The sequence below is a fragment of the Fonsecaea erecta genome (assembly GCF_001651985.1).
Source record: "Fonsecaea erecta strain CBS 125763 chromosome Unknown Scaff4, whole genome shotgun sequence".
NCBI classification, from domain to species: domain Eukaryota; kingdom Fungi; phylum Ascomycota; class Eurotiomycetes; order Chaetothyriales; family Herpotrichiellaceae; genus Fonsecaea; species Fonsecaea erecta.
The window spans coordinates 3,069,781-3,089,816 of record NW_017387247.1 but is presented as its reverse complement, the minus strand read 5'-3'; the positions used below and the strand labels follow the sequence as shown (position 1 = coordinate 3,089,816).

Sequence of the window (20,036 nt, the reverse complement as noted above, 5' to 3'; positions counted from 1 at the left end):
GGCGAGGTGTTATTTTTCTTAGCTTCTCGAAAATGCTGGCCGCAGGGAACGGGGAGGGGGTGTTTGTGTGCTACGGTTTCAGACCCCGGTCATCCCTGCTGGTCATGCGTTGTGCCGTGAAGACTGACTGTACCTCGTCCTTGACCATCACCAGGTGAAAGGCAGGGTTGGATCGGGGGCCCGCGATTTGTATTTGATACTTACTTGTGCTCAATGTTGTGAAGGACTGGGCTGTCGAGTCGAACGTGGAGCTGGCTCCTTAGGATGGAAGACGGCTAAAATGTGCTGAAGTGGTTGCCAGGCAATGTGTAATTGGGGTGCCCAACTTAGACTTGTGTGACCTCGAGAAGAAATCAACAGCACATCACATCATCCGAGATGCCTTGAACGAGTACATTCAGTAGAAGAGAGAAGTTGTTTCAAACAAGGAAGTGTCGGGAGAAGCCCTAGCAGTAGGTATGGCGCCAATTAATCCGCCTTGTGTATCTGAGTGATGTATTCTTTTTTGGCCTCCCCTCGGGTCAGAATACCTCTCCGTCAGGGAATGAGGCTGTTAAATACGAGTACGAGGTAGATTGTGGGGATGGCCGCTTGGGGACGTGAGTCAGAATTGTGTATGTATGATAATCCAGTTTTTTGACTCGTGCGTTACGCACGTATTTGCTCGAGCCAAGCAGAAGATCTTCTCACCGCAATGGCAGAGCAAAGCAATAGATAGAGCTTGCACGGGAACAACAGGTTTTGTGCTCTCCCAAAGTATAAAGAACACACTCGGGCCTCGCAACCCGCGGACATAGCATCGGGGGCGAGCTTCGGCCCCGAGGACGGAAAGTACAACTATGAAAAGGGAAGATCAAGATGCAGGCAGAAACACTTGAATACCATTGTCTCTCTGATTGAGGGAGGAGATCCTGTGAAGCAGAGAAACAAACACCCTGACGACCACCTTTCTTTCCACATTCATTTGTAGAACCCGGGCGAAGCATCAACGGCAATATATGAAGACACAAAGACTGTGGAAACTCACCATGGCACCCTTGAAAGTCCTCATCATCGGCGGCGGCGTCGCTGGCCCAGCCCTGGCCTTCTGGCTCTCCCGGATCGGGGCACACATCACGCTCATCGAGAGGGCTCCCCACATGCGCGCATCGGGCCAGCAAGTCGACATCCGCAACCAGGGCAAAGCCATGTTGAAGAAGATGGGCATCGAGGCCGCGGTGCGGGCAGCGTGCGTTCACGAACCGGGCGCCCAGATCATCGACGTCCGGGGTCGCACGCACGCCTACTTCCCCGCGACCCGCGACGGCGCCGGGCGGCAGAGCTTCACGTCCGAGTACGAGATCATGCGCGGCGACCTGGTGCGCATCCTGTACGGACTCACCGAGGGACAGGCAAACGTCCGCCACCTGTTCGGCACCACCATCGACAGCTTCACGCAGGACGACGAGGCCGACCCCCACGGCAAGGTGCACGTGAGGTTCCACGACGGCCACACCGAGGACTTTGATATGGTCGTCGGCGCCGACGGGTCGGGCTCCAAGACGCGCAAGATCATGTTGGGCCCCGACGCTCCCGATCCGCGGCACCCCCTCGGCGGCTACATTGGGTATTTCAGCATCCGGTCCACCCCGGCCGATTCGGACAGGGCGACGTTCTGCCCCCTGCCAGGGCCCCGAGTGGCCCGTATGATCGGGACGAGGAAGGACTGCGCCGAGCTGACCCGCGTGTACATGTTCCTGCTGGGCAAGGACGCGGCCGTCGACGCGGCGTACAAGTCGGGGGACCTGGCCGAGCTGAAGAAAGCGTGGGCGGACGTGTTCCAAGGCGGGGGGTGGGAGTGTGACCGGTTCATGGACGCCCTCCGCCACGCCCCCGAGGCCGACGACCTGTACTGCTCCCCGTTCGAGGAGGTGCGACTGCCCGAGGAAGGGTCGTGGTCGAAGGGCCGGGTGGTGCTGATCGGCGACGCGGCGCACTGCCAGACGGCGGGCGGTCTGGGTTCCACGCACGGCCTCCTCGGCGCCTACGTCCTGGCGGGCGAGCTCGCGACGCAGTACGCGCACGACAAGTCGCTCCCCACCGCGGCGGTGGTGCAGGCCGCGAAACAGTACGAGAAGAAGTTCCGACCAGCCGCCACGGCGACGCACGGCAGCAGCGAGGGATTCGGATGGCTCTCCTTTCCCCGGTCGCGCGTCGGCATCTGGGTCGTGCTCCTGCTCGCCAGGTTTGCCGCGTACTTTCGTCTCGATCAGAAGTTTGGCTTGTTCGGCGATACCTGGGAGTGGCAGCTGCCGGAGTATCCTGCCCTGGAAGAGGGCGTTGATTGTGTTGATGGATGCTCTGGGGGGAGGAATCCATGAGGTGAGGTGGTGCTGGGTGAGCAACTGGCCAAGCAAACCCTGTGCATGTATATATATTATCGAATCTTTCTTCTGTGTGTTAGATGATACCCACTCATCTCCAATGTAGACGTCTCATTTCGGTATAGAAGATTCATTCCACTTTCGAGAAGGCTGGTTACCATCCCCTGCTGGATTGGTGGATGATGCCAATGGCTCGTGTTCAAGCTGTCAGCGGTCTCGCTCTCAGCATGGACTGTACTGTACCTCGTACATCCTGTAGCTGGGATGCTGCCATTGAGTAGTGGCCTGACACACAATAGGGCATTGACTCAAACGTCAGATAGACAGACAGACACCCACCTCTTCCCCCCCCCCCGGTCTGGCATTAGTAACTCTGCGCCTCTTCTTTCTATTCCGTGCACGACGGTATAATTACTTCCCAAAGAAAGCCAGGATGGGTGCAACCCTCTCCAACGACCCTCAATCTTTTGTTGGACTTTGGATCTGGTCTAGCATGGAGTAACAACGTGCTTGAAACGTGGTGGCGAAACACTGTGGCACCGCGTGGCTCCTGACCGGGGCCCGTAGAGCGGCAATGGCCCCCCATCGACGCTGAAACGCCTAACCGCGACGACGTCTCGTCAAACGCCAGATCGTTACACGATGGAGCTATCTCGCTTTCTTTGCACCCTTCCCTTCTTACTCCCCCTCCGATCCCATCAAGGATGCATACAGATGGGATCTGGGCTGCTGAGGAGGGCGTGGTGGTATTCTGCCAGATTGCAGGGTTGGAAGTCATGCCATGATATAATATGATATATATGATGGCGGGAGGAGCTCTCGACGTTGATTTCTCTTCGAGCTGGGTTTCTTTCTCTCGACGCCGTTCTTTTTTTCTCGCTGCCGCCGTTGCACGCCTGCTGAGCAGGTCTTCCATTCGTTCTTTCCCTTTGCCTGGTGCAGACACATTTTCGTCGAGACTTCAGTTCAGTTTGTATATATACTACCATCCCTTTGTGTAGCACCATGGTGGCCCTTCTTTACGCGTTGTTCTTGGGCAGCAGCGCGTGGCTATGTGCTGCCCATCCCGTCGCTGAGAAGCGTACGGTGACGGCGCTCGATCAGGCTTCCTTCGAGGAAGCTCAACAGCGCGACAACACGGCCACGAGAGCCTTTTCGTCGATTCCTATCAAGGTTTGTCGCACTCCATGGTTGGAAACTGTGAACGCCAGAGCCTACTGACCTGACCAACCGACCAGACATCGGATGGACAATGCCTCTTCGTCGACGAGCTGTCTGGAGATTTCCGCGCCAACTTGACGCCGATTCAAGTCGGGGCGTGCAACGGCAGCATTGCACAGCAGTGGGACATCATCACCGCCGGGAAGCATGACAATCAACCGGGGAGTATGCTGATCGTCAGCGCATTTGTACGTTCTCCATGACCGTTTAGCAGCAGCTCGTCTGACATCCGAATTCCCTAGACGCAAGCGTGCTTCAATTTCGACCCCCGTCGTGCTGCCGGGAACCAGGTGCTTCTCTTTTCGTGCGGTGGACGTGCCGACGGCAGTAAGTCTTGCACCTCTATGCCATCAATCACCCTGTACCTTGCTGATCATCTGCGTGCGTGTGTGTTAGCTGGAGCTGTGACAAACTCCCAACTGTTTCCCTTCAATGGAAGTGCCGGCCCTCTCGCCTTGACCCCTGAGAATGCCCCTGGAGACTGTTTGACCGTTAGTGGAGGACTCATCGACATCGCGGCCTGCAACCCTGCTGATCCCAAGCAATCTTTCACTTTCGATGATGCTGGTGCTGGTGCTGTTAGCACTTCTGTTAGCACTACTGTCAGTGCTACTGTTACCACCGCTGTGGCAGTCGAATCGCCAACCGTTGCGACTGACTGTGCACCCGTTTCGACCATCATTTCGACGCTACCTGCATCAACCATTACGCTGCCTGCGTCAACCGTCACCGTGACGGTCGTCTCAACCCCGGCGACGACAATTTCAACAACATCACCGCCACCACCTACCGTTGCAGCCAGTACAGCATCATCAGGCCCAACACCACCGACCTCGGCCTCAGCCTCAGCCTCAGCCTCCGTCATCTCCGTCTCTCGCGCCGGCAACGTCCTCCAACCCTCCGCAGCGGCCGAAGCCAACCCGCGCGACGACACGGCCACGCGAGCCTTTTCCTCCGTCCCGATCAAATCATCGTCGGGCCAGTGTCTCTTCATCGACCCCACGGCGGGCGACTTCCGCGAGAACCTGATCCCGATCGTGCTGCAGCCGTGCGACGACGGCAGCCCCAACCAGAGCTTTGACGTCATCACCGCGGGCGTGCACAACAACCAGCCCAATTCGGCGTTGATCGTGAGTACCCTGACGCAAGGGTGTTTGAACTTCGACCCCCGGAGGGACGCGGGAGATACGGTGATCATGTTCAGTTGTGGGGGCAGGGCGGATGGGAGTGGACAAGTCACCAACAGTCAGCTCTTCACCTTCACCGCCGGCGAGACCAGTTTGCGGCTTCAGCCCGAGAATGGCGACGGGACCGTGTGTCTGGTAGAAAATGCAGCGGGCAGGCTGGACCAGACGACGTGTAGTGACGACCCGAGCCAGGTGTTCACCATCGGCTAGATGGGGAGGGGGGATCATATGCATTATACGAGTATAGTATGTATGTCCCCTGTATATTCCGGTGGGAGAAGGATTGTTGTACTCTGTAGACCGTATACCAAGTGATATGGCCCCAAAGACACAAGACATTGATGCTGCGTGCCAAGCGCCAATCAAAAAGACATCAGCGAGAATGCTGTAATAAAATAAAATGAGTCAGTAGTTGTGTTTACACAGTCATTACTATGACTCTGAGATGGAAACTAACCAGTAACCTAGAACCCCTCCTCCTCTTCCATATGGCCAACGCGGTGCATCCCGTTTTCGGCATAGCGAAGTGGACAGACGGAGAGACGTGCGAGGCTGAGCATCGGGCTGGGGGCGGTGCATGGCGGACACTCACATTCGAACTGCTTTTGAAAGGCACCTTTTCCTCCTGTCAAATTGCTGTTGATACAGTTCACTGCATGAGATTCAACGACGAGGAGATCTCCTTCTGAGCACTCGCCTGCCGACTAATTGCCACCGGCCCTCAATCACCGCCCACAAACAAGCAGTAAGCCTAAAGTCGACACCACTTCTCTTTTTTTCTTGGAAATCAACAAGATGCTCACCCTCGACGGCTCGACCCTTGAAGGGGGCGGCCAGCTCGTCCGCGTGGCCCTCTCGCTCTCCGCCATCTGCAAGGTCCCCGTGTCCATCTACAACATCCGCGCCGGCAGGGGAGCACATTCATTCCAGAAGCGGGCTCGCGACGGTCGAAGAAACCACCAGGGTGGCCGTGCGAGCCAGGGGCCTTGTCCACATCCCAGGGGAGGAATGGACGCGAATAACAATGCTGCACCGGCAAAGAAGCAGAAGCCCGATGGCGGGCTGAAGGAAAGCCACCTGGCCGCCCTGACGTGGTTGGCGCGCGAGTGCCGTGCGCACGCCGAGGGCGCCGAGATGGGCAGCCAGGAACTCACGTTCAAGCCTGCCCGTGTGCCCAAAGACGGCCACGGGCCTGTGCCACGGAGCAAGGCGGAAGAGAACGCCAGTGACGATATAGAAGTCATCGAGCTGAAGAACCCCGGCAGCGTGTGGCTGATCTGGCAGGCGATTTTCCCGTACATCGTCTTCTCGCTGCTCCACCGCCACCGTCAGCGTGGCAAAGAAGGGTCAGAAACGTCGGCCTTCCGCATCCGTCTCAGGGGCGGGACGAACGTCCCCAAGTCCCCCTCCAGCGAATATGTGCAGCAGGTGCTTCTTCCGTTGTTTGAGCGCATCGGCCTGCCCAGAGTCGACGTCCAGGTCTTGAGGCGTGGATGGACGACCGGTGTAGCGGAGATTGGAGAGGTCGAGATAGCTGTGTTCCATCCGGAACAATGTTTGGGAGATGAGGTGGACGGGATGGTCAGAAACCAGAAAGAAAAAGCCAGAGAAGATGAGGTCGACAGAGGGGACGGGTTTGTCCTCGCCCCTTTCCAGCTCAGATCGCCCGAAACGACGACCACCGTCACCTCCATCTCCATGACCATCCTCGCCGGGTCTCCCCAGACGCACTCGCTCGTCCAGTCACAGCTTCTCGAATCCCTCCGGGCCATACCGGCATTCGCATCCCCCGCCATGCCGCCCATCCAGCTACATCCTTCCTCCTCGGCAGACTCCAGCGACGAGCGACGCCTCTACATCCTCTTGGTCGCCCACACCTCGGCGGGCTACCCGCTGGGGAGCGACTACCTCAGCCCGGGCCGGAAGATGGCGAACGACACGGACCGACAGCGCACGGTGGACGAGGCGGTGGGCAGCGTCGTACGAGCATTCGCCAGAGAGTGTGCGCGGGGAGGAGGCTGTGTAGATGAATTCGCGGAGGACCAGTTGGTCATTTTCCAGGCTCTGGCGGACGGTGCGTCGAGTGTTGACGTGGGGAAGTCAGGGAAAAGGGGGGGTATAAAGGGAAGGGAGGAGACGGGGAGTCTACATACGAGGACCGTACGGTGGGTGTGTCGTGAGATGTTGGGAACCGTCTTTGATGGGTACGGTGGATGTGAAGGAGGGGGAATGAAGAGGGACAAAGGGCGTTTGGACGACGTGGGGGACGAGTTGGAAGCATTGAGTATCACCGACAACGAGGATGAGAAAGAGTAAGTCGTCGGTATTCCACGTGTGTATGCCTCTAAGTCGCCTTCAATCTGTACCACAGATGATGCACTGAGTCTTGTTCATGCGTCTCGCCTCCTGGTTCTATTTGCAAGGGCCACAGTACACAGCATTGGTGAAGCCTCAAGGCCAGATATGCATTCCACTCCCTTCATATACACACAGCTACCCTCAAACTCCATGCATCATCTGAATGTCGAGTTCTTCGTCAACTGAGCAGCCCCATCAATATGTGCCCCGGAAAGGAGAAGGATCAGTCATCAAAGACAAGCTTGACACCGACAGGATATTGAGAAAGGGGCGCTGGTTGTCTTCTGCCGGACTTGAAAGCGTGTTGCGCTTTCGCAGGAGGCTGTCGATGTGCCCTTTCAATCTGTGGCTTTTCGTCGCGCTCTGTCACCAGAGGCCGTCCATCTTGGTGTTTGATGGAGCGACCATTCTGTCCGACCTCCTGATCATCATGCCTGGCTTGATGACTGTATGGTTTGTTTTGTTGCTCTTGATTGCTCCGTCCTGATAATGACACCGGTTCGAGAGGCTCCTAACCCTGAGCACTGGCGCCGCCAGGGCCTCTTCCGCTTCTGGCCGCGCGCTCCGCTAACAGCTGCTTCTTCAGCTCCTTATGCGCTTGACGCGTGGCCTGTCGTACTTGCCCTTGCCGAGAAGCGGAAGGCCCATTTTGCCCGTGGCATTGGGGTCTGGTTTCGGCTTGGTCGAGACCAGGTTCGATTTCGGGCCTCGTGCCTTGACAAGATTCTTGCGTTCCTTCTTGGGCTTCTTGACCTTCCAGGGTTTCGATTTATTCCCGCCCGCTGGGCTTGAACTTGCCTCCGGTTTACCCGCACCGTCGTCAAATCTGCCAAAGGAGATGAAGTCGGCCGAGAGCTCTTCTTTCGCGGTTGCCTCCTCGTCTGGGGCAGGAATATCAGCAGATTCTTCAGCCATTTCTGGGGCCTTACTGGACTCGGCGGCACCAGTGCTCTCTTTGGCTGCTTTCTTAGCCTTTTTTAATGCCTTCCTCTCTGCTTTGGACATCTCCTTTGTGGTTGTCTCAGCACTCTGCGGCTGTGCCTCGTCTTCGACGCCGGTGCTTTGGGGCTCCTTTTCGTCCCCGGGATCCAACGTTGCCTCGGAATTCAAGGCAATATCAACTTCATCCTGCTTACCTTTTTGGTTTTTCTTCTCCTTCTTCTCCTTCTTGTCCCTTTTAGACTTCTTGCCTCCCTCTACGGCAACTTCACCTTTAGCCAGATCACCTGAGGTTTCAACAGCGGCGGAAGCGGCACTGGGCCCATTCTCAATTTGCTTTGGCTCTTCACGATCAGCTAGCCTCTGGCTCAAGACAGTGGAAGGGGCGGTCAAGGTTGACGGGGGCATGTCCAGTCCGATGGCCTTCAACTTCTCGGCCTTCTTGTCCCGTTTGCGCCGCTCCTTGTCAATCTTTTTCTGCCACTGCTTCTCAGTCTTGGGCGCCGCGAGACGCTCCCGTTCGAGTTTCTCATGAGGAATCTTGCGAAACTTTTTATTTGCACCTTTCCAAACATCCGGGTGCAAGGAGCCCGGCTCGGCGTATTTGCACTTGAGGATGTGGCCAAACATCAGATAGTTGTCCATAGTCTCCGCCACGATCTTTGCAACTTCGTCGGACGCAAATTCGATGAAGGCGAAGTGTTTCGACGCACCCGTGCGTTTGTTTCGAGACAAGCGTAGACGGGTGATGTCTCCGAATTGAGAAAAGTAGGCTCTCATCTCTTTCTCGTAAAAGCCATGAGGGATACGTCCAACATAGACAGTCCCAGGACCATCGTCTTTGCCTTTCGCTCTGGCCTTCTCCAACTTCTTCTGCGTCTTTTTATATTTGGGAAGAGGAGGAATCGTTCCGAGATCGACCCGTTCGTCATCTTGCTTGTCCTCGGTGTCACTGTCAAACCCGGCCAGCAGAGCAGCAGCATTGTCGTCCGCCTCGACTTCGGAGGCAGCATCCTCCGGGTCATCCTCGCTTGCAAAGCCACCAAACCCATCTTCAAGCTCATGTTCGACAGTGCGCTCTGCTTCTGCCTGCATCGAGGTGGAGACTGGCTTATGCGGCGTGGCGGTTTCTAGATCCTCCGCCCCGGTATGCTCAATCACACCATTGACACCATCCGCAGTGAGTGTCTCTCCGTTGCTACTGGCTTTGCTTTTCTTGCTTTTCTTCGATTTTTTCTTGACAGGCTCAGCGAGCTCTTCAGCAGGTTCGTCACCTCCGGCTTTGGTTACCGTATCTGCTGTCACCGGTGGCTCATCCTCGATCATGAAGTCGGAAGCTCGTTTGCGTGACTTCTTCGATTTGGTTACGGCAACGTTGTCTGATGGTAGGATCTCTTGTTTGTCGTTTGGCAGACCCTTCGGTGCCTTGCTCGCCTCAGCAGGCATGGTATTGTCCTTGAGCTTGGGTTCGGAGGCATCTTTTTTGTCGGTGGTCTTGGATTTCTTGCTCTTCTTCAGAGGTTGGTCAGTCGCACCTGACGACTCTACTCGTGGTCAGTCAACAATACTATTGCCGATAGCCCTAACCAGCCTTACCTTTGCGTTTCTTGTCCCCCATGACTGCAGCGAAGTCAAAGACAATGAACCAGCGGTGTAGCTGTCGACCTCACAAGTTTCTCGAACCAACCCTCGAGGATTCAATCGCAGCGTCCAAAATTTTACTCCAAATTTTGCTTGGCATGGAGAGAGACCGTTCGTGGAAGAGGAAACTTTTCCGAGGCCAATACATATTGACGGAACGATTTGGGGGGCGAGAAATATTCTGTCCATCCATCGTGCAAGGCAACACGAGACTACAACAAGGCAGGACTCGCAACCAACTATTATGAGCAGATACCAGAGCTAAGGGACAATCGTCGCTCCCCAGCAGCCTCCTCTGGGCGTCACTGGCAAGGTCGAGGTGACTTTTTCATGCGAGGTGGATATGATTGATACCTTTTCAGCTCATTACTCTTTCAACAAAATCTCCAATGAATCCACCTTACCCGATCTTGAGTTGTGGAAATGCACTCAATTCAAGGTATCTCGTTTTCCTTTCGCAGCATTTCTCCAGTGGAAGAGTCGATCCCATGGCAAATTGTGATATTTGCATGTTTGAAAGCCCCGAAGGTATCAAGATAAATGGGAATGGACGGGCTTCGAAGCTAGTATTTGATGGAGATAAGATGAATGTGACAGACCGAACCGTCACCTTTGGCGAAGATGCACCGAGAGCCAGTCAAGCCCCATCTGCAACGAGCCCGAGGTCCTACCCACTCTATGCGGAAATACTGAATTGGCAGCGTTGAGACCGTCGCCCCTGCACGTACGCCACTCCATCATATGCCCGAAAAGAAGGTCCGCTTTGCGTACGGCCAAGGGTGGCATACGCGTCCAGAGTCATCTACTTGGGTGGGTATCCAGTGAGCAAGGTCGACAGAATGGCAAGACAATCGACAGAACAGGGTAATGGCATGAGCATTGTGTCCCAATAATAGAGTACAAGTATGCCCGTTACAAGAGCCTTTGCTGAGGACATATACATAGGCAATTGTGCCCCTTTTGAGACGCCCCAGAATCGAGTGATCGACACATTTGTTCGTGAACAAGGATTCTTTGGTGGCAGCAGGCATAGAACTCCACAGTCCAAGTGCCCTCGGAGAATACGGATCTTGAGCTGGAGCTGACAACTATTGTCAGACGGGCTCTCTGGGTGCCTCGTGAATCTTGATCAAGCATCAGCTTGCCCAATCCACCCTCCTCTACTGTAACGAAAATATCTCCTCCACACGTCAGTTGCTCGTTGCACTACGTGGACAATGCCGGTGTGAAACCTCCGAAGTTTGGAGCCGCAATGATCGCGGATAAGGGACATGGGGACATCAGGATTGGTTTTGCATTAGAGTTGATCACGCAACAAATTGTGCAGTTGGCAAGAGGCGGAGAAATTCGGAGGGCTATGAAGTACCTACATATTTGTACATACTGTAGGCACGAAGGTATGTGCTACGCATGGGTTGCAAGTCAAGAAGCCGGCAACGCGAGCGGTCAACCTATCAGAGTAAAATCAGACGGTCATCATGAGAACTTTGGCTCTGGACATGGCGGGAAGGAAAGACCACCGTACACTCGGATGTGGGTGGCTGGGCGTTTTAGGGAACTGCCCGAGCCATCCTTATTGCAGGGAGCACCAGGAGTGTCTCGAGTCTTTGGTAAGCACGCAAGGCGATCTGAAACGCAATCGTCATAACAGGTCATCCGCTCACTCTAGACCTCTGAGGGCGATGTTGCTGGTTGGTCTGGGGAGTTCTAGCAGCCTGTGTGGAATGCTGGGACGGCCGTCTGTATGGGCTTACAAGCACCTCGCCACCTATTCCGCGACAAAGTCCCTCACGATGCACCAACATGACCACTAACAGATTCGCATTTCCACTACCTCAAGAGCGAAAGCAAGCCTTTAACGAGTAGCAGAAGGGCATTGAAACATAATTGGGTTCAAGCATCCTTGGGGTAGCTGGTCGGCAGCCCGTAGCGGGGAACCATCACGAGCTGTCCAAACACTAGAAGCCAAGACGAATGTTGATGGGTCGGTGACCGACGAGGGTTGGGTGAGGGTCATCTGAGAGAGGGTGAAAAAGCGCATCCTCAAGGAAAGGGCAGGTATCATATTCCACAAATGTGGCCCGACGTGCCCGAGCAGCAAGCAGCTCACTACCTTTTCGTCAGTTCCACGGTGAATACTTCCATAACTTGTCAGTGGTCGAAGATGTTTGACTTTCAAGTGCATGGATTACGAAGCTGCAGAACGTCAAATCTCTGGTGCATACAAGTACCAGGTACAGCTAGGTGATATCCCCGGAGAAGGTGCTGTACGGGGTTCTTCCTAGGCTCTCTAACAGGGAGAAGGTGGTAGGGTTCTTGCTGCATGAACCCCTCGAAGGAAGCTACTTATCGCCGTAGTTATGTACAGTACAAGCTATTCCGTCCTTACATAGAGAGGACCATGTCGCCAGCACAAACGGAGATGGAAATGGAAAAGCACTTGATCAACACCCAGATGAGGCCATTTGACGCCTAGTGCCTAGTTCCGCCCCACGACCGAAGCCGAACAATCCGCACCCCTTATGCCTCGTGCGTCATTCGACCAGGGTTCGGTGTTGGATGAAGCCAGTGCCAAAACACCTCAGCTCTCGTAAGTGTGGACCAGCCGTCACCACCGCCCTCCCGCGCCAGCCCATTACGGGCCTCAGTGGCTGCTGGACCCTTTGCCTGAAGAAAAGTCCTCGGGCGATTGGAAATACACGTCGTCTAACGCAACCCACGGACCAACCTCGACCATCTGACAGGCAAGCATCAGGCTGACCTAAACCAAATGCTTCATTCCTGTTCGCGAGCGAGTTTAGAGGGACGCCTCCTCCCCTCCCCACCATTCCCCCTGCTGGTCGTCCTAGCTAGACGGATCAGCCGGACCCTTCTCTAGCACTCTTCTCGGCGTTGAGGACTGTTCCGAACGCACGAGAGCTGCTTTACCTCAGCGAGTAATAAAACAATATGGCGCGTTTGCCGTCATTTTCGTACGATTCGACGGAGCAAGGACGGGGAGGGGTTGGCTTCCTTCCTATGACTGTTGCTTATGTGGATTGGTAACCGGCCGTGAGGCGCTTTTTAACCACCCGCCCGATCCACCCCTCCTATGCTTCTTATTATCAGATTCCCAACTCTTCGAAGTCTTGTACTCTTTTATTTCTACACTAGAGTATAGGCTCTTTATCTACCTTGGCACACTTTCGAGACCGAGAAGCAACATCAAAGTATAACACGAAGCGAATAATCGATAACAACTCCAGGTACACCCATATCTTAAGCACTTTGTCCAGCACGTCGTCGCCGGAGCAGCAATGGCGCCAGTAATATGGGGACTCGACCTGAAAGACATCCATTGGAAGAAGTTTGGGAGCGACTATATGTGGAAGAATAAAGACTACCACATGCGACGGACCAAGTTTGTGATCTATCAACTTGCCATGATCTGCATGGTAGTATCCGAATCAATAGGCACCGCTGCCTTGACAGGTAAACATGTCGACTTTTCCCACTGCGATTGAAGACGTTTCTGACTCTTGGGGGAACAGACTATGTAAAGCAACAGTCGAGGATTGAGAGTCTACACTCCTCAGCAGCTGTACACAACGACGACTTCGTCGGCATTGCTTCGTACAATATCTTTTGTGGTGTGGCGGTTGCCACCGTCTTTGGGGCTGCGTTCTTCTTCGATCTTTTCTTCCCAGAGCGCTTTGAACCCAAGAACATTCGATGGTCGTGGAGACTCAGTGCCGTTTTCGTGACGTTGTGCTCGATCGGTGATGCATTGGCATTCACCATTATCGTGGCAACCGGGAAGTCCTGGATCTCGGCCGACAGCCAGGATGCGGAACAGATTGCTCAGGAGAGGATCAATCCGCCATTAATCTACCGGCACAACGGGAGAGCAATTGCCGCGACTGTGTTCTTGTGGTTGGGCTTGTGTGCAACCGTGGCTAGGTGAGCTGATCAGAGACCCGACTGTATGCAAGCGAAAACCCCTAACAGATGGTAGCTGTATCCTCTTGTGGCTCTACTACCAGCATCTCGACACCTACGGACCCAAATCCCACTCTGCTCGCATGCGGGACGAGGTCGACAAGACGATCTTGATCAATGAGCGAGCCCGAACCGGCATGAGCTCTCGAGAGCAAATGGCCTTCCGCTCACTGTAAGTACTTGCAAATCCGTCTCAAGGGGAAGGTAATGACGACGCTAATCCCTCTTGAAGCCCGTATAAGCCTTGAAAGCATCACCCTGTACCGTCAAGGAATGAAAGAAAAATTACCTTAAAGCCCCAGACATGACCATGAGTCGGAGATGTGCCTCGCATTCCTTCTCACAACTGAAGTAGGAACAACATTTAACAAGTCTTCGTTGGCGGAACTTCCACCGCCGCCGACTGAGGCAGTTGTCGACGCTTACTGTGGCCATATCCTACGACACTTGAAAAAATGACGTACCACTTTCTTATCTCTATGTGGCGTCCACATCATCATACGTCAAGCATTTAGCAGCATCTGAGTGGCGTTTATGTGGAGGCGAAACACTGGCCGGCGAACGCGTCTTCGTACGCGATCACAGTGGGATTCCTCATCCAGCAGGGAGGACGTCCTCTTGGACATACATACAGGAAAATTTCGGGCGGGGATAAAGGACGGGAGGGGATCGTCTGGGAAGAGGACCACGGGCGGAGTTTGGTGATCATGACCCCAGCTGATGATATCGCGAGAGAGTGAGCGTTTTCTCCCACTCGGAGAGTGCACGTGTCCATGATGTATGTCTGAATGTAGTTTTTACAACGTATAACCATGAAAGGAAAAAGATGTGCTGTCATCATCAGCAGATCTTCCGGCCGTTTCCGCTGATCAGCCTTGCACCCACCGGACGTCCCAAGGCTGAACTGTTCGTCGTATTCAGTCTAGTGCAGCCTGATATCGTATAATCTTGGCAGGCCTTTGCCACATACTTCGCTATGTAGCTTATCACTGACTACGTACAACCATCTCTCATCTTTATCAAATCCCGTCTCATCAGTGCGACCTACTACTCTCCTTCGCCCTGATGGAAAAGATGGAACTTCATCCCAGCAACACCAACTGCATTCTCTTTGAGTTCTCTCACAGTGCCGGGCGGACAATTTTCCACGACAGGTCAAGGGTACAAGCGACAGGGATTGCCCCATATGGAACGACCCTTTTCAACCTGCCAAACCACAACCAACCCCATCGATGCCCAACATGATTCTTGATCTTCTTCTTTTCAGAGACTTATGTACCTCTGATTTTCCCTGTCAAGCTGAGGCCATCTAGGCGCTCGCGAAGACGAATCGAAGCAGCGGAACAGCTCTGGGACGTCAGAGGTCTGCCTTCTCACTTACGGAATGCGTCGTTCCAATCACACCTTCTCTAACTCATATTACGCTCCTTGCCGTGGCAGACTCGGCTAGGCAGTGTCTCCCTGCGTTGATACTGGTTGCCATATCCAGGCTAAGACTGCACAGACACGGTTTGAAATTGACTCAATCCCGAGGTCAAAAGAAGTGGCAGATACGCAACTTCATAGAGAAACCCCCTTGCCCTATTCAACCTGTTCTTGATGTGAGTTGCACACTCTAACGTCGATCTGGTCCGATGTTCCCTTCGATCTCCCATGGCTCGATTATCCCCATCCACAATAGCGTCGCGTCGCCTGCCTTTTGATCCAGTCCTCTCAGTTTCAAGCACACTTTGCTTCCGAGATATTTACATCTCTGTTTCATTGACGTCGCCTCGTGGATCCTGTGCATTCACACATAGTCGGGAATCGGCTTCCAGATACGCCCGCGTGCTCTGGAGGACCTTTTGTCGGACTTGTTCGAGGCGCTGCATTCCCGGTGGCAGTCTTTCTGGAAGAGGTTGATCACCTGAAAGACCCGGTGTCAATATCACATTTGCGACGGGTTGTTGCTCATCTGCCCCCAATGTTTGGTTAAATCTTCCTTCAATCTGTCGAATATCAATCACCGTTTGAGCTTCGACCATACCGGTTCCTGACGGCTCGTCTTCGGACGTACTAGACAAGTTCTGTGGCAGATTCTCTTCGCTTCTCTCGGACCTCCAGAGGTCGAGCAACCCGTTTCTTGAGAGATTATCATCACGCCATATGCACTGTTGGGGGCGTTTCAGACACCGCCCACATATTGGTTTCACGCCGTCACACCCCTTGCGGGATGCAATACACTGTGTGCACCGCGATCTGTCCAGGGTACTTTTGCCCCCTCGCCGGGCATGACCAGGACGGATGGGTCCAGAGCTCTGGTCAGGTGCTAGAGCCAGGTGAGCTTGGTTCCGATGGCTGTCTTGCCTTCCAGCGCCGCCACCTCCACTGGCATGCTTACCTTGGTCACCACGGCGTCCTCCCTCTTGGCTGTATTCCAAATTCCGCTGGCGCCGGGGGGTTGACGTAGAAGACGTGGCAGCATTTGCAGTGTTCAGGGTGGAGACTGTTTGCGACGGCTCTGTCATTCCGCTTGTCGTGGTCGGGTTTCAATAACAGTGGTTGTTCCATCGGATGTAGAGGGCGTCATGTCCAGGTAACAGCAGCAGTGTTTATTCCGTCGGTTATTAAATGGAATACCCAAGATCATGAAGATGAGAGAACAAATAGGCTGGACCATAGCAATCCGCAAATGCGGACAAAATACTTATAGACCCAGCCATCATCTCCTTGCACTCGCCAACTCACAGGCTTTGGGCGCGTCGCAGCTTCAAGAGATATTTTTTGAGATGCCTGATTTCTCTGTTCTCCATGGCGGGAGGGGTGCTATTCTTTCCCGAAGCAATCAATCTACACGTACACGTACAATACAACCCACAGAAGGAGGCCAAAACCGTACTAGGGCACCGAAGAAACCTAAGCACCGCCCAATCGCTGAGGGAGACCAAGGTTCCTGTATCGTCATACCCCGAACATCCATAAGCCTGCCCAACAGTGGTGGGCGACAAGCTACCGCGTAGAGCGTAGAGCGTAGAGCGTAAAGCTGCATCCAGACCCTTCTCGCCCAGAAGAAACCAAAATTCCCGCCGCCGACTGTGATCACATTCCTCAAATGGACCGAGGGCAACGAAGCTGAAACGAACTAACGCAAAGTCGGGAAGTCCGTGCGGTTGGAAGCGTGGTCAATGAGGCTCTGACGACAGATCCAGTTTGCACAGCCACTGCATGCAAGAGTTGCGAAGGGAAAAGGTCAATTCGACGACGGGTGATGCAGATATGTCAGGGTACATATGCGGGCCTGGTGTTTCAGAGTGATGCCGTCGGGGGACTGGCGGGGGAAGACTGTCCACCAGCCTGAACCTGCGACGGTTGCACCACCAGGTGATTCGCTATGAGATAGGACACACACGGCCGCAAGGCTAACGGGGCGCAGTTTCTTTTCCTTTTCAGGTATCACCCATCAGTGAATTGCTCGCTTCCTCCCCTAACTTGCGTAAGTTAGCGAAGCCCGCCGGATCGTAGCCACACACGTCAAGCAGGTCATTATTGCATTTGACGAGGCAACAGGTGGACACACACACACATGGGACACCCCCGGGCACATACACACACACCTTTGCTGTCAATTTGCAGGAACCTCCTCGATCTCAGCAGCGACAGAGAATCAAAACCCCCATTGTGCGGCGGTCTACGCAACCTACCGAACACCCTCCCCCCCCATTGCGCAGGGGACTGGCCCGCAGCCAAAACAGTCAACTCGGTCTCCCCAGCCAGGCCATCTAGCGGATCCTATCATACCCACCCAACAGGAAAAATGGCAGCCACTAGCCCCAAGCGGGGAGAGGGAAACAGGAGCATTTAATCGAATTGCTCCTTTCGCACCCCCTTCTATATAGTCTCATATCGACAGGAACGCTTATTGGCACAAGATGCACCCTCTCAGCCGGGGGGAGTGGCAGTGATACAGAAGCTGGAAAAAACTGCACATGCAATCCACATCTGTCATCGAACAGTCGAAATCCAACGACGAGCCCTCGCTCTACCCTTGCCATGCTGGCCATTCAGCGGAGAGCCCAGTGCTCCGTCGGGTAAGTATCAGGCTGGGAAAGTATGGTTAGACAGCGGCATTCACGGCTCAGCAGTCCGTGCCGCCAGCCACTCAAGACTGGTAGCTCCTGGTGGCTCAAATGAGACTGTCGCTGGGGCGCACCTGTTGGAGGGCGTGAGTAGTTCATCCGCTGTACATCCTACGACTACAATGGGCTTGCACTCAAGAAATTTCATTTGGCCATCTGTAGGACGTCTTCCACGGCGTATTGGCCCTTGAAACATCTACCAGCAGTGGATTCCTTTGATCCCTGCGACAAATTCCACCTTGGTCTCAGCAATGCTACTGTGCAGTCACATGACAAAAGATCCTGCTCCTATCGCGATACCTGGATGAATGCAGACTCTGTTGGGTCAATAAGGGAGCTACCCGTCATCAGCCTCTGCAGCACGGTTCGTTATCTTTGCGCGGACGTGACCGCTGGCCTCAAGTTGCCAATCAAGTGTATCCCGGACGGTGAAGGTGCTATTGGACATGTCTGGTTTCTGGGTCGATGAGATGAAGGATTTCTGGTCATTTTGTTCAAGTCGAGCATGCATCTCGTGCTCAGAGCACCCTTGACGCCCTTTACCAGGTGGGTCGCTTTCTATTAACCATTTTGGTCTTGAGACCGCCATGTCTCCAACGCCGCGAAAGTCCGTCCTCACGTTCTTGAAGATCGGATATATCCTCTATCATGGTTTCTTATATTGAAAACTGTCTATAATCCAGACGTGGTAGGCACCTCGCATTGCAGAGAATTTTCAGCAACGAGAAGGCATTCGTTACTCATCCGGGCAACAGAAGCATAATGTCTACCACCGTGACGACAAGCGCTGAAGTGGGGACGGAGTATGAATACTTCTTCCGCGATGGGACGATGAACAACCGGCGAAAGGTCCTCCGCGGCGAAGAAGCCGTCGAGACATTTGACGAGATCCCACTCGTCGATGTCGGCGGCATCTTCAGCGACAAGTACGAAGAACGACTGCTCGCTGCCAAGGAGATTGCCGATGTGTGCAAGACCGTGGGCTTCATGTACATCAAGAATCATGGAATATCGCAAGAACTGATCGACAAGATGTTTGAGCTTTCTCGCAAATACCATGCCCAGCCTCTCGCCGTGAAGAAAGAGCAGGACGTGTACAAGTCCCCGACGTTGCGGGGGTATGAGATTCATTACACCAAAACGCCGAACGGCGATGCAGGTGAGACCAGGCTCACTCGAAATCTACTGGGACCAAGTGAATTGATGATATCTCAACAGTCAAGAAGGGGTCATTTCTCTACAGTTACGAGCCTGAAAACGACCCGCAACCACCAACCCTGACCCCGGAACAACGCGAACAGTGCATTGGAATTCACAATCAGTGGCCGGCACACTTCCCAGAATTCAAGACCACGCTGCTCCAATACCAGGCTGCACTCCTGACACTCGCCCGTGCGTTACTGAGAACCTTTGCCCTGGGTCTGGGGGCCGAAGAAGACTATTTCGACTCTCTTGTGACGGCGCCTTTTGTCTCGATTATTCTCCAGTACTACCCGCCCCGAGCGCCCGGCTCGGCAGACCTAGACGGGCTAGGTGCGCACAGCGATTTCGAAAGTATGACAGCCTCTCCGGTGCATCTACTGTGGCAACTAACAATCGACAGCGTTCACCATCTTGAACCAGGACATGGTCGGAGGTCTCGAGATCCTCAACAAGAACGGGATCTACGTTCCCGCCAAACCCATCCGGGGGACCTTTGTCGTGAACGTGGGAGACTTCCTGCAAAGAATCTCAAACGACACCTTTGTCTCGACGGTCCACCGTGTTCGCAACGCTTCGGGGGTAGAACGCTACTCCATTCCATTCTTCTTCAGCTTCAACATGGACGCTGCAGTGCCGGTAGGGAGCGGACGTGGCTTCTCCACAGGAGTGAGACTGACATGATGTCCAAGGTCATGCCAGCTTGTACGTCAGAAGCCAACCCAGCCAAATACGAGCCGCGAAATCTGCACGAGGTACGTGACCCCCGATGGCATGATGAAGCCACGTCGTTGACTCTTCCGACCACAGTACACGGCCCTGAGACGGAAGCGACAGAGAGAACAGCACGAGAAGGGCATTCATGACACTCTTGGTGAGCCATTGCTGGTTCGATACAGCTGAGCGGGGAGGCTGACTTGTCTAGTTGTCGAGATGTAGTCACCACCAGCGGACGCGAATGAGATAGAGCGCTTCGACAAGCCCCAGAGCATGCTGCATGACGCGAGAGGAACCATGCTGTCAGACAGACCTGG

The 20,036-nt window shown here is 54.3% G+C and overlaps 7 protein-coding genes across 7 annotated transcripts; 5 read left to right on the top strand and 2 right to left on the bottom strand.

The window, feature by feature from the left end:
• Positions 1 to 1,028: 1,028 nt before the first annotated feature.
• AYL99_05875 (hypothetical protein) lies at positions 1,029 to 2,360 on the top strand (the record flags this gene model as incomplete). The annotated part of the gene is made up of 1 exon (XM_018837387.1): positions 1,029 to 2,360. The coding sequence occupies one exon, from the start codon at positions 1,029 to 1,031 to the stop codon at positions 2,358 to 2,360; it is 1,332 nt and encodes a 443-aa protein (XP_018694240.1).
• A 1,008-nt stretch (positions 2,361 to 3,368) lies between these two features.
• On the top strand, positions 3,369 to 4,981 carry AYL99_05874 (hypothetical protein; the record flags this gene model as incomplete). Its single annotated transcript, XM_018837386.1, has 4 exons — positions 3,369 to 3,536; positions 3,602 to 3,772; positions 3,827 to 3,911; positions 3,981 to 4,981. 4 exons carry the CDS (start codon positions 3,369 to 3,371, stop codon positions 4,979 to 4,981), a joined length of 1,425 nt encoding a protein of 474 aa, XP_018694239.1.
• A 585-nt stretch (positions 4,982 to 5,566) lies between these two features.
• AYL99_05873 (hypothetical protein) lies at positions 5,567 to 7,087 on the top strand (the record flags this gene model as incomplete). The annotated part of the gene is made up of 1 exon (XM_018837385.1): positions 5,567 to 7,087. The coding sequence occupies one exon, from the start codon at positions 5,567 to 5,569 to the stop codon at positions 7,085 to 7,087; it is 1,521 nt and encodes a 506-aa protein (XP_018694238.1).
• A 624-nt stretch (positions 7,088 to 7,711) lies between these two features.
• Positions 7,712 to 9,686, bottom strand: AYL99_05872 (hypothetical protein; the record flags this gene model as incomplete). The annotated part of the gene is made up of 2 exons (XM_018837384.1): positions 7,712 to 9,612; positions 9,665 to 9,686. 2 exons carry the CDS (start codon positions 9,684 to 9,686, stop codon positions 7,712 to 7,714), a joined length of 1,923 nt encoding a protein of 640 aa, XP_018694237.1.
• A 3,319-nt stretch (positions 9,687 to 13,005) lies between these two features.
• Positions 13,006 to 13,863, top strand: AYL99_05871 (hypothetical protein; the record flags this gene model as incomplete). The annotated part of the gene is made up of 3 exons (XM_018837383.1): positions 13,006 to 13,180; positions 13,240 to 13,648; positions 13,704 to 13,863. 3 exons carry the CDS (start codon positions 13,006 to 13,008, stop codon positions 13,861 to 13,863), a joined length of 744 nt encoding a protein of 247 aa, XP_018694236.1.
• Positions 13,864 to 15,432: 1,569 nt separating this feature from the next.
• On the bottom strand, positions 15,433 to 16,151 carry AYL99_05870 (hypothetical protein; the record flags this gene model as incomplete). The annotated part of the gene is made up of 3 exons (XM_018837382.1): positions 15,433 to 15,837; positions 15,909 to 15,995; positions 16,068 to 16,151. 3 exons carry the CDS (start codon positions 16,149 to 16,151, stop codon positions 15,433 to 15,435), a joined length of 576 nt encoding a protein of 191 aa, XP_018694235.1.
• Positions 16,152 to 18,564: 2,413 nt separating this feature from the next.
• AYL99_05869 (hypothetical protein) lies at positions 18,565 to 19,905 on the top strand (the record flags this gene model as incomplete). Its single annotated transcript, XM_018837381.1, has 5 exons — positions 18,565 to 18,961; positions 19,021 to 19,356; positions 19,406 to 19,641; positions 19,695 to 19,757; positions 19,813 to 19,905. 5 exons carry the CDS (start codon positions 18,565 to 18,567, stop codon positions 19,903 to 19,905), a joined length of 1,125 nt encoding a protein of 374 aa, XP_018694234.1.
• Between the last annotated feature and the right edge of the window lie 131 nt (positions 19,906 to 20,036).